The sequence below is a fragment of the Chiloscyllium plagiosum genome, unplaced genomic scaffold (genome assembly GCF_037043375.1).
Source record: "Chiloscyllium plagiosum isolate Xiang-an unplaced genomic scaffold, Cpla_swu_hap1 HiC_scaffold_8, whole genome shotgun sequence".
Lineage (NCBI taxonomy): Eukaryota > Metazoa > Chordata > Chondrichthyes > Orectolobiformes > Hemiscylliidae > Chiloscyllium > Chiloscyllium plagiosum.
The window spans coordinates 60,159,370-60,172,809 of record NW_028270146.1 but is presented as its reverse complement, the minus strand read 5'-3'; the positions used below and the strand labels follow the sequence as shown (position 1 = coordinate 60,172,809).

The following is a 13,440-nucleotide window of genomic DNA, read 5'->3' as shown; positions in this document are numbered from 1 at the left end:
TTTGTTTCGATGTGCCACCTGAATAGCTGAATATAAGCTGAAGATATTGTGAGTATTTTAGGAAAAATCAAAAGACAAACCTTGATGTCTTGGAGGTCAGATTGCCAATGCTCTGCCTCCTGAAAGAGATAACATGATAACTATTAAATCCTCTGTAGAACAGAATCAGTTTGAATCATTCTGACTTCACTGAAACAAAACAATGAACGCAGTCAAACTATGGATAATAGAGCAATGATTTTAAATTCTTGGCTCTTATAATTAAATCAATGGCATTTAAATATAAAATCCAAACATCTATAATAGCTATCAATAGCACCTTGAAAGGCACAAGATCCAAGAGCCAAATTTCAAAATTTCTCATACTGGATAGATTTCTATCTTTGCAGCACAGTTTCACTTTAACATAAAAAAAACTCATTCCTATTCACTATAGCAAGAAGCAGCTATCAGAATTAGCATTTTCATCTACCTTGAAATGTGACAACTTTACAAATTTTTCATGGATTGCAACCAAATATACTTCATTTTTCATGACATGAGTTTAATACTAACATGATGAATCAGTAAATACTATTATTGATTGTAATTCTGAAAAATGTTTACTAGAGGGCTGATATAGCTAAAAATGGCTGCTAAAGCAAGTTAAGAGGCTGTCTGGTGAGAAACCCCCTTGGAATGTTGCACCTAAGTATGTAATGAGAGCGACAAACATCAACCCTTCAAAGGTTGAAGTGGCAAATCAAAACAGAGTGGACTGAGCTTCTCATGTGTCGATGGACAAAGATACCATTGTCTGCTAGCTTGCATTTCAACAATATCACTCTGTGAAGGTCATATCAAAAAACTATCCCGTAGTCACCCTGTGTGACAGGTAAAAGGGACTTCCTAACTCTGAGTACTTGAAATCAGCTGATTAGCAAGCCAAAGAAAATAAAGTAAAACAAAAGGACTCTCTCTAACCCTGAAAGTCACAGATGAAGGGAACCAGAACAACATAATCTCAACCAACCTATAAAATTAAGCATCTTGAACTTGAATCTATTAGTTAAGTACCAGCATCAACTCTACTGGTAACCTCCACTAAAATGACCACAACATTTAACTATCTGCTTTTTGTGAACAATTCAGAGTATCTGTGTTTTTTAAAACATCATAATTTTGGGTTCGCATTGTATTTCTAATCTTTGAGTTGTATTATTAATTCTTCCCATGTTTAGATTAGATTCTCTACAGTGTGGAAACAGGCCATTCAGCCCAGTAAGTCCACATTTACCCTCCGAAGAGTAACCCACCCAGACCCATTTCCATCTGACTAATGTACCTAACAATATGGGCAATTTAGTATGGCCAATTCACCTACACATCTTTGGATTGTGGGAGGAAACTGGAGCACCCGGAGGAAACCCATGCAGACACGGGGAGAATGTGCAAACTCCATATAGTCGCCTGAGGCGGGAATCAAACCTGGGTCCCTGGCACTGAGGCAACAGTGCTAACTACTGAGCCACTGTGCTGCCCCAATTAGCAATTAATAAATTTAATTCTGAAAACCTGGTTAAGTTGACTCCTTTTAAAACAAATGTTCTTTTGGGTCTGAGAAACAGGTATTCACAAGTAAAGGGATCATTTGCGAAGTTAACTTTGTTGCAATCTACCGAGGGAGTGTGTGAATGAAAAGGAGTCCATTCATCACTCATCAACTGGAAAATTTATGATTTGGAGTATTGCGTCTGGAATGGTACCAAATTAGGGAACCTCACTCAAGATCTGAGTAAAACAAAAGCAACTAAGTTCAATGATAAAATTGTGGCATTCAATAAGCTTAATTCCTGTTGTGTGCGGTGCACTTATTGATCTGATCTGAAGATAAATTTCAGAATATAAAACTAAAAAAAGCTAATTAACTAAAAGTAAAGTGACTTATTGATATGAAACACCAATCATTTGAGTTTCAATTAATTAATAGATTAAGTTCCTTCAGGATACTTTAAGAAAATTCACTTGGTGCAAAGTCTTCACTGAGTTCCTTTGGTGGAAACATCTATTAACATTTAAATCCTCAAAACCTAACTGCTGGTCCTAATTTGACAGAAGACAGTCTATAATGTCAAAGAACTTCCAGAAGTATTTTATGATTTGTAACTTTATCCTTTTGCAAACAATTTATAGAACTACAAATGTGGTTCAGTCATGGAAGAACAAGCTGGTACAGCTTGGAGATCAGCTGATCGAGCAAGCCCATCATATGAATCATCAAGGGTAAGTCTGCTTCATGCCTCACATGGAAATGAATGGTTCCCACAGCAAGTTCTTTTGGAAAAGTATGTTGTGTACTGTGTATAGATTTTAATGCTTCAAATGTTTTCAAATGTGAAAATCAAATTAATCTTTGGGCTTTGTTATTCTTCTATACTCTCTAACTATTGTGAATCTTTGAGACCGGGTGCTCCAGTTTCCTCCCACAGTCCAAAGATGTGTAGGTGAATTGGCCATACTAAATTGCCTTTAGTATTAGGTGCATTAGTCAGATGGAAATGTGTCTGGGTGGGTTACTCTTCAGAGGATAAATGTGGACTTATTGGGCTGAATGGCCTGTTTCCACACTGTAGAGAATCTAATCTAAAAATGGGAAGAATTAATAATACAACTCAAAGATTCAAAATATGATGCAAACCCAAAATTATTATGTTTTAAAAAACATGTAAACACAATACCTAAAAGTGAAGGTGCATTCTGTGGTGTACAACATATTTCTGACTCCCAACACTCTGTCTCTGATCTACAAGGTTCAAGGTTCAAGGTGAGGTCTAACTCTGTAAAACCTTCCAGGACAACGATGACTTGATTGGCTTCCTTCTAACAGTACCACTGGTGTACTGACTCACAGATGACATTGGTTATGGATGATTGATCACCACCAGTGTTTAACGGCAGTTAGGAATGGGCAACAAATGCTGGTCTTTCTAACAGCATGCCACAAGTGAACTTTTTAAAAAAATTTAACGAAGTTTGCTTCAGAAGATAGCCAGCAAATGGAAGGGGCAACCTTATTGTGATGCCAATTTAGATACAAATATTTAATTGTGTTCCTAACTTAAGCATGGTCTTGTCAAAACATTATTTCATAGAAGAATCATAGAATCCCTATAGTGTCGAAACAGGCCATTTGGCCCAACAAGTCCACACCGACCCTCCGAAGAGTAACCTACCCAGACCCATTCCTCTACCCTATTACTCGACATTCCCCCTAACTAATGCACTGAAGTTACACATCCCTGAACACTATGGGGCAATTTAGCATGGCCAATTCACCTAACCTGCACATGTGGGATGAAACCGGAGCACCTGGAGAAAACCCACACAGACCCGGGGAGAATGTGCAAATTCCAAACAGACAGTCACCTGAGGTTGGAATCGACTCCAGCTCCCTGGTGCTGAGAGACAGCAGTGATAACCACTGAGCCACTATTCCGCCCATTTCGTAATGTATAGTATGGGAACTTAAAATAAAGTTTATAAATTCATGAGGTGCATGGATTTGGTAAATCAACACCTTTTCCCTGAGGGGGTGGGGGGGACCTGAACTAGAAAGCACAGGTTTAGTGTGAGAAGGGAAAGATTTAAAAGAGACCTAAGGGACAACCCTTTCACACAAAGGGTGATCTGTGTATGGAGTGAGCTGCAGAGGAAGTAGTACAGTAACGACATTTAAAAGGCATCTGGATGTGTATATAAATAGAAGGGTGTAGAGGCTTATTAGCCAAATGCTGGCAAATGGAATATATTAGTTTAGGGTATCTGGTCGGCACGGACAGGTTAGACCGAAGGGTCTATTTACGTGTTGTACATCACTATGACTCTATGATGCCAACTGATGTTGGCATTTTGTTATACAGAAGACAAAGCATGGCTTGTGCTGCAAATTTCCAATATCTTTCAATATAACTTTTCATACTGGTAAAATGCAAGAAAAATATTGAATGGGGTCAAAATGAATACGACAAATTCTAGCCAAAAATATTGTAAAGTGAACAATCTGACAACTCCAGAGAGCTAACAGAGGAAGACTCTGACATAGGCAATTGCGTGCATTATTCAGCAAAACTAATTAGGCTACGCATGATTAAATATCTACCTGCAAAAAAAAATGATATTTGTGATTAGTATTATGCAATATCACAAAACGGTTTTTAAAATCCATTCCCTGATATAGGCATATGAGGCTTTTCACGGGAAAATTAAAGTTTCCACCAGGTATATAAAAACCAAATAATTTATTTTTATAAAGTATTTTTGTAAAGGAAGCATAATTCAAAATGGAAGTTCAGATGGTATAAATAAATTACCTGAGTTGTTTATATGATAACATATGAGGTGTTATCAAACCCTTGATTTTATTACTGCTTTGGAACTCCCTCCTAACTATGCACCATTCTATTCATGACTTTATATATGGTACTGACCATTCTTCCCCCTCAAAGCCACATTTTACCTTTTCTTTATTCGTTCATGGGGTGAGGGCATTGTTGGCTAGGCAGCATTTATTGGTCATCCCTAATTTCCCAGAGGGCAGTTAAGAGTCAACCACATTACTGTGGGTCTGGAGTCACATGTAGGCACATGTAGGCCAGACCAGGTAAGGATGGCAGTTTTCTTCCCTAAAGGACATGAGTGAACCAATGGGCTTTCTCCGACAATCGGGAACGGATTCATGGTCATCATTAGCTTCTTAATTCCAGATATTTATTGAATTCAAATTTCATCGGCTGCCATGGCAGGATTCGAACCCGGGTTCCAGGATCATTATCCAGGTCTCTGAATTAACAGTTCAAACCAGTAAGCCATCGCCTCCCAGCTATTGTTTTCCCTATGAACGCCAAATTATTTTGCTATATTTCTGCATTTCAAGGACCAGGGTGACACTAGTGCTATCACATACTCAAGCTCTATATTACCAGGTATTATCCACTCAACTCATTATGCAAATCATTTTCATAAACAGACTCATGGAGATAAACTATAAGTGCAAATTAATGTATATTCCTGCATTGTAAGTAAATTCCATCAAATAACATAACACAGTATTTCTTTTCTCCAAAATAACAATTAGCCAAGTGATCAACTACAAATGTGAATAAAGTGCCTTGGGGATTTGTTATTTGTTGGATTTGGAGGCTTATAGTTACATTCATGACAGTAGATGTTAGAAATCTGGAAGTAAAACAGACCATGCTAGAAACACTCAGTGGGTGTGGCAGTATCTGTGGAGGGAACAAAATATACTTAATGACAAATGCCATTATAGATATCTGACCTAAAATGTTCATTTCCTTTCCTCATTTGCCCAATACTAACATATCTGGGGAGTCTATTCAGTATTTTCCATTTTAATTTCACTTCATGATCTTATTTCTTACTGTACCTGACCAACTATTATTCTGTATAAAATTTCAATGTACTTTTTTGCATTTGCAATTCAAATTCCTCTATTTGTATTTGTAGCAAAAGGCTGTGATTTCCAACAACTTGCTTGCAAATGTGTCATTACCTGTAGAATTCCATGCATTTCTCTCTTCAGTTTGCCAAGGTCATGCAGCACATCAGTGGCTCTCTGTACAGCTGGGCTGGCTTTGCTAGCTGCTGATCCAGAACCCCTAGAGGGGGCTACAAAGGCTGTAAACGATTCAGTCAGCAGGTTGCCACAGCTAAAAAGAAGCAAATGACATTCACCATCTGAAAACTGACATCAGTTGCATACTGATATGTATTAACCCCTACAGATCAGCACAATTTTAAAGATGATACTATAATCATAACCATTGCAAAGGTGGTAGAAATTGAGGCACTCTGCTTATGTTTTTTCATGAATGACTAAGTCGTTTTTAATATGAAACAAATATTTTGAGCTACTGCAGAATGAAGCTGCCCAAATATGCAGTTAAATTTATTGGCAAATTTACGTAGATCGTTCTGCTGACATCGGAATGTTTTAATACCATTTTAACTTTTTTTTAGTTATCTTTACTAATTAGTCAATTCGTTTTTGTTAATTTTTTTCCTAATGCGTATAATATAGACAATATATTAAATATACTCCAAATTTATTGGTCTGGATTTGAGGTAATCAATAAAAAGGCTGGCACTTGTTACTTTATAGAAAGCCATCCACAACATGTAACAAATTATTGGTGTCAACTATGAGGGATGCTTGGCATCAAGCAACAAGATTGTCATCAAACAGGTTAAGCAGTCAATCACACTAAAGAATGCTGACAGACAGCTAATCAGGAATGACAAAGCACTGATCGTTTTTAATCATTTAACAAGGATCAAAATAAATATATATGGGACGACAGCAGAAGTTGAAATATCAAACTTTAAAAATGTCATTTTTAAATCCATGACATGTTTATCATACTGGAGAACTTTTATATGCAATACATATAAAATTAGATTTCAAGGCCAGAGGTGTAGTCAGTAATAATAATGCTGACATGCTATTAAAAGCTAGTTATAACTCATTCAACACAACATAACTTTTCAAAGATATTTTCAGTGAGACTAATGGCACAAAAAGTGGAAGTTCAAGTCATTAAAGTGATATTTGAGATTTCCATATTTAACTTTGAATGTGAGGCTTTCAGCTGTCACTGTCAGATTCACAATTAGGGCACTGACAATTCTTTTTCCAAGATTACAACCTCAAAATTGTATAATTAAGACAAGTTAGTAGCAATACATGTTCATCTAGTCATTATAGCTTGTTGCAGATGAAAGTTTAATTTTATCTTTTTTTAAATGTATTCATAGAATATTTATGTCACTAGCTGAGCCAGCAGTAATAGTCCATCCCCAACTGCCCTAAAAAAGTTGGCAGTGAGCTGTCTTCTTGACTCATTGCAGTTCTTTGGATGTAGGACACCCAAAGGGCTATCAGGAAGGGAGTCCCAGGATTTTGACTTAACGACAACAAAAGGATTGTAACATAGTGCCAAGAGAGGATGGGTGGGGCTTGGAGGGGAAATTGCCAAAGTGGTGTTCCATGATTTTGTTGCACTTGTCCTTCTCGCTTGCATAGATTGTGGTTTGGAAAGAATTGTAAAAGCAGCCTTGGTGAGTTATTGTACTGTAACTTGGAGGTGATACACATTGCTGCTACTGTGCATTTGTGATGAAGAGAGTAAACATTTAAAGTGGTGACTGGGGTGCCAAACAAGCAGACTGCTTTGCCCTGGATGGCTTGAATGTTATTGAAGCTGGTAAGTAGAGAGTATTTTGTCATACTTGTGACTTATAGATGGCGAACAGGCATTGGGGAGACAGGAGGTCAGTTACTTGCCAATTCCAAGACTCTTAACCTGCTTTTCTAGTCACAGTATTCATATGTCTGATCCAGTAGAGATTTTGGTCAATTGCAACCTCCATAATGGGGGATCTATTGATAATAATGTCATTGAGCGCCATGGGAGGATGGATAGATTCTCTCCTTTTGGTTATTCTTTGGGCACTTGTATACTAGTTGGACTTCACATACTACCCTTCGCAACTCCTGCAGTGATGACACTGGATTCAAAGTACAAAGAACAAAGAAAATTTACAGTCCAGGAGCAGGCACTTCGGCCCTCCAAGCCTGAGCCGATCCAAATCCACTGTCTAAACCTATCACCTAATTCCTAAGCATCTGTATCCCTCTACTCCCCACCTATTCATGCATTTGTCCAGACGCACCTTAAATGAATCTACCATGCCTGCCTCAACTACCTCAGCTGGCAACTTGTTGCAGGCACCTACCACCATCTGTGTAAAGTACTTGCTGCATAATACCCCTTAAACTTTTCACCTTTCATCTTCAACACATGACCTCTTGTTATTGAATCCCTTACCCTGGGAAAAAGCTTATCTCTATTATCTATACCCTCCATGATTTTGTAGACCTCAATCTCCTTTTTTCTAATGAAAACAATCCTAACCTACTCAACTTCTCTTCATAGCTAGTACCTTCTATACCAGGCAACATCCTCGTGAATTTTCTCTGCACCCTCTCCAAAGCTTCCACACCCTTTTGGTAATGTAGCGACCAGACTGTACACAGTATTCTAAATGCAGCCGAACTAATGTCTTGTACAATTTTAACATGACCTGCCAGTTCTTACACTCAATACCCCGTCTGATGAAGGCAAGCATACCATATGCCTTCTTGACCACTCTATCCACCTGTGCAGCCACCTTCAGGGTACAATGGAACTGAACTCCCAGATCTCTCTGCTCATCAACTTTTCCCAAGGCTCTTTCATTTACAGTATAGTTTGCTGTAGAATTAACTTCACAAAATTGATCACCTAACATTTACCTGAATTGAACTCCATCGGCCACTTCTCCACCCAACTCTCCAGTCTATCTATATTCTCCTGTATTCTTTGGCAGTCCCCAATGCTTTCTGCTACTCCACCAATTGTCGTGTCGTCTGCAAACTTCGAGATCATTTATGTATATCACAGTTAGGGCAGTGGCCCCAGCACTGATCCCTGTGGAACACCACTGGTCACCTTTCTCCATTTCAAGAAACTCCCTTCAACTACTACTACTCTTTCTCCTGTTGCTTAACCAGTTCTTTATCCAGCTAGCTAGAACACCCTGCAAACCATGTGACTTTACTTTCTACACTAGTTTACCATGGGGAACCTTATCAAATGCCTTACTAAAGTCCATGTATATGACATCTACAGCCCTTCCTTCATCTATCAACTTGGTCACTTACTCAAAGAACTCTGTTAAGTTGGTAAGGCACGATCTACCCCGCACAAAACCATGTTGCCTATCACTGATAAGCCCATTCTTTTCCAAATATAAATAGATCCTATCCCTCAGTACCTTCTCCAGCAACTTTCCCACCACTGACTTCAGGCTCACTGATCTGCAGTTACCTAGAATATCCCTACTACCCTTCTTGTACAGGGGGACAACATGAGCAACCCTCCAGTCCTCTGGCACCTCATCTATATTTAAGGATCCTACAAAGATATCTGTCAGGGCCCTAGCTATTTCCTCTCTCGTCTCCCTCAGCAACTTGGAATAGATCCCATCTGGACCTGGGGATTTGACCATCTGAATATCCTTTAGCCTACCCAACACATCTTCCCTCCTTATGTCAACGTGATCCAGAGTAAACAAACTTCTGTCTCTAATCTCGGCATTCATCACCTCCCATTTCTCAGTGAATACTGATGCAAAGTAATCATTGAGAATCTCATCTATTTTCTCAGGTTCAATACACAACCTTCCTTCCTTATCCTTTAGTGGACCAACCCTTTCTCGGGTTACTTTCCTGTTTCTTATATACGAATAAAAGGTCTTGGGATTCTCCTTAATTCTGCTAGCTAAAGTTATTTCATGACCCCTTTTAGCCCCCTTGATTCCTCGTTTAAGATTGGTCCTACTCTCCCGATATTCCTCCAAGGTCCGTTCTGTTCTTAGCTGTCTGGATTTTATGCACACTTCCCTTTTGCTCTTGGCTAGTCACACAATTTCTCCTGCCATCCACAGTTCACAAATCTTGCCTTTCCTATCCCTTGTTTTCAAAGGGACGTGCCTATGCTGCACTATCTTCAACCTATCTTTGAAAGCCTCTCACACATCAGATGTGGATTTTCCTTCAAATAGCTGTGTCCAATCCACATTTCCCGGCTCCTGCCTGATGTTGAAATAATTGGCCTTGGTCCAGTTTAGTACTTGTCCCTTAGGACCACTCTCATCTTTGTCTATGAGTATTCTCAAACTTACAGAATTGTGGTCACTACTCCCAAAGAAATCCCCACTGCAACTTCTACCACCTGGCCTGGCTCATTCCCCAACACCAGGTCCAATATGGCCCCTTGCCTCGTTGGACTATTGACATACTGCTCTCGAAAACTTTTCTGGGCGCTCCTTACAAATTCTGCCCCATCTAGACCTCTGATACTAAGTTTATCCCAGTCAATGTTGGGAAAATTAAAATCTCCCATCACCACCACCCTGTTGCCTGTACATCTTTCTATAATCTGTTTACCTATTTGTTCTTCTACCTCATGTTGAGTGTTGGGAGGCCTGTAGTAACTGCACCCTTATTTCTCAGCTCCACCCATAATGCCTCACTACCCAAGACCACCATAGTGTCCTCCTTTAGCACAGTCGTGATATCATCCCTGACCAGCAATGCAACTCCTCTCCCCCCTTTTACTTCCCTCCCTGTCTGAAGCATCCATATCCTGGAACATTTAGTTGCCAATCATGCCCTTCCTTCAACCAAGTCTCTGTGATCACAATAACATCATACTCCCAGGCACCCAGTCCAAGCCCTAAGTTCATTTGCCTTACCCACTATACTCCTTGCATTAAAGTATATACATTTCAAGCTACCAGTTCTTTTGCGTTCATCTGCTCTCTGCCTACTCTTCCCCATGGTAATGCTAACTTCGTGATTGTTACAGTCTCCAGTTTCCACCTCATTATCTAGTAGTCTTCTCTTCTCTTCGGATGATTCATTTCCAACAATCACAACCATCTTGTTTAGTGCTATGTATGATGTCAATTAATGGACAACTTTTCCAGAATGATTCCAGTTTTGCTTGGGCTCATTGATGCCACAATCAGTTAAATGCTGTCATTGATACAAGGGTAGATAGTATCATAGAAACATCTTACATGGAAACAGACCCTTCAGTCCAACTTGTCCATGCTGACCAGACATCCAAAATTAATCTAGCCCCATTTGCCAGCATTTGCCTATATCTTTCCAAACCTTTCTTATTCACATATTGATCCTGTTGTTGTGGTTCTGTTCGCCGAGCTAGGAATTTGTGTTGCAGACGTTTCGTCCCCTGTCTTGGTGACATCCTTAGTGCTTGGGAGCCTCCTGTGAAGGGGACGAAATGTCTGCAACACAAATTCCCAGCTCGGCGAACAGAACCACAACAATGAGCAGCCGAGCTACAAATCTTCTCACAGACTTTGAACACCTACGGGCGAGAGAAGCTAATACAAGCCAGGAAATGGGAATCCTGTGCCAACTGCCTAAGCGCCACATACGAAAGCGCTTCACAGGAGGCTCCCAAGCACTGAGGATGTCACCTAGACAGGGGACGAAACGTCTGCAACACAAATTCCCAGCTCGGTGAACAGAATCACAACAACGAGCATCCGAGCTACAAATCTTCTCACAGACTTTGAATATATTGATCCTTTTAAATACTGTAATTGTACCAGCCTCCACTACTTCCTCTGGCAGTTCATTCCACACACGCGCCACCCTCTGCGTGAAAACGTAGTCCCTCAGGTCTTGTTTAAATCTTTCCCCTCTCACCTTAAACCTATGCCCTCTGGTTTTGAACTCCCTTGCACTGGGAAAAAGACCTTGACCTTTCACCCTATCCATGCCACCCATGATTTTATGAGCTTCTTGAAGGTCATTCCACAGCCATCAACATTCCAGCAAAAATAGCCCCAGCCTATTCAGCCTCCACCAATAGCTCAAACTCTTGAACGATACATGACAGTGTGAGCCAAGATTAGATTAGGTTAGAAACAGATTCGGTGAGTGGGCAAAACAGTGACAAATAGATTTCAATGCAATAAAGTGTGAAATCCACTTTGAATCTAAAAGAGGATAGAGTAGAGTACCTTTAGGGTGGCACGGTTGCTCAGTGGTTAGCACTGCTGCCTCACAGTGCCAAGGACCCGGGTTCAATTCTAGCCTCGGGTGACTGTCTGTGGTGAGTTTGCACATTCTCCCCATGTCTGCATGAGTTTCCTCCGGGTGCTCCAGTTTCCTCCCACAATCCAAAGATGTGCAGGTTAGGTGAATTGGCCATGGTAAACTGTCCTTAGTATTCAGGGATGTGTAGGTTAGGAGCATTAGTCAGGGATAAATACAGGGTAAGGGAATGGGTCTGGGTGGGTTACTCTTTGAAGGGTCGGTGTGAACTTATTGGGCCGAAAGGCCTGTTTCCACACTGCAGTTATTCTAATTCTAAATTATTTTAAAGTTTTTACCATGGAAGTTGAAAGAAACTTGGAGATCCAGACTCATTGGTCATAAAATGCACAAGTCCAGAAAATAATTTTAAAAAGGCTAATGCAATTATAACCTGTCTATCCAGAGAACTCAAAAACAATAAAGGAAAAGTTATGATGCAGCTATCCAAATCCCTGATTAGACCACACTTTAGTTCTGACAGTGTTCTGGGCACCACACAGACATCTATCGCAATTATGAAGTCGTGATCACATTGGATGCACAGCCTTAGAGTAAAGGGAAGACCTTTTCGAACAGAGACAAGGAGGAACTTCAGCCAGACAGTGGTGAACCTATGGAATTCATTGCCACAGAAGGCTGTGGAGGCCAGGTCATTGAGTATATTTAAAACTGAGATAGATAGGTTCTTGAGTATCAAGGGGATCAAGGGTTACGAGGAGAAAGCGAGAGAACGGGGTTGAGAAACTTATCAGCCATGACTGAATGGTGGAGCAGACGCAATGGACCTCATGATATAATTTCTGTTTCTATGTCTTATGGATTTCATAAGATACCAATGCTGAAACGTATGATTTTGCTCAATTGGTCCATACTGGTGATTTTGATCCATTCGAGCCTCCTTCCTGCTTTCTTCATCTCAATCTACCGTGAAAAGCCTTCTATTCCCTTCTGCTGATATGAGTGTCTGGCTTCCCCCTGAATATATCCAAGGTATTTGCTTCAACTACTTTATGTGGCAGTAAGTTCCACAATCTCAGCACTTTGTATTAAGAATTCAGAATTCCCTCTAGATTTCTTGATGGCTTGGTTTGATGGCCTCCAGTTACACTTTTTTACACAATACATTTTCTTTGCAATCAGTCTATTAAGAGCTTTCATAATTTTAAATACCTATATTACATCATCCATCAGTCTCTTTGCATATTTAGATTATTTAAACTAGGTTTGTATTAGTTAAAGTTTGGAAGTTTAAAAAATTTGAAAGGATATAGGGCAAAAGTAGACATGTTGACTTAAGAAGTAGATAAGCCATAATTTAACTGATTGGCAGAACAAGTTTTAAAGAGATAAATGGCAGATTCAATGGAATATTGCTATGTCTTATGGTCTAAATGCCCTAATTCTGTTCATATGATCCTGACTTCTGCAGAAGAACTTGACAGAAGGCACTGATAAGGATTAGGTGGAGAAGAGAGTATAAGTCTAGATGGCTTACAATCTGCACATTTCCCAACAGCAGATTATTATTCAGTACATAACTAGAAATACCTTCTTGCTGGGTTGGGTGAGCGGAGAAGTCAAGTTGGTTGAGAGAATAATGAAGAAAGAGAACTGCATTAAACCGCTTTAAAATCAATGAGCAGTAGAAAGAACTTGAGAAATCATCCATAGTGCTCAGGTAAGTACACTTGGCTTTCATTTAAATA

The 13,440-nt window shown here is 39.7% G+C and overlaps 1 protein-coding gene across 10 annotated transcripts in view; it reads right to left on the bottom strand.

Moving 5' to 3' along the window:
• kiaa0586 (KIAA0586 ortholog) overlaps positions 1-13,440 on the bottom strand; it is a 530,738-nt gene that overhangs the window by 304,352 nt on the left and 212,946 nt on the right. For all 10 annotated transcript variants that reach the window (XR_006312780.2, XM_043697765.2, XM_087989896.1 and 7 more), the window contains 2 exons: positions 5,552-5,708; positions 81-119 (listed from right to left, as the gene is read on the bottom strand). Coding sequence is in view for 9 of the 10 variants with exons in the window: in XM_043697765.2 (XP_043553700.2) it covers positions 81-119; positions 5,552-5,708 (196 nt within the window). In the remaining variant the exon portion in view is untranslated. The remainder of the gene's footprint in view (positions 1-80; positions 120-5,551; positions 5,709-13,440) is intronic.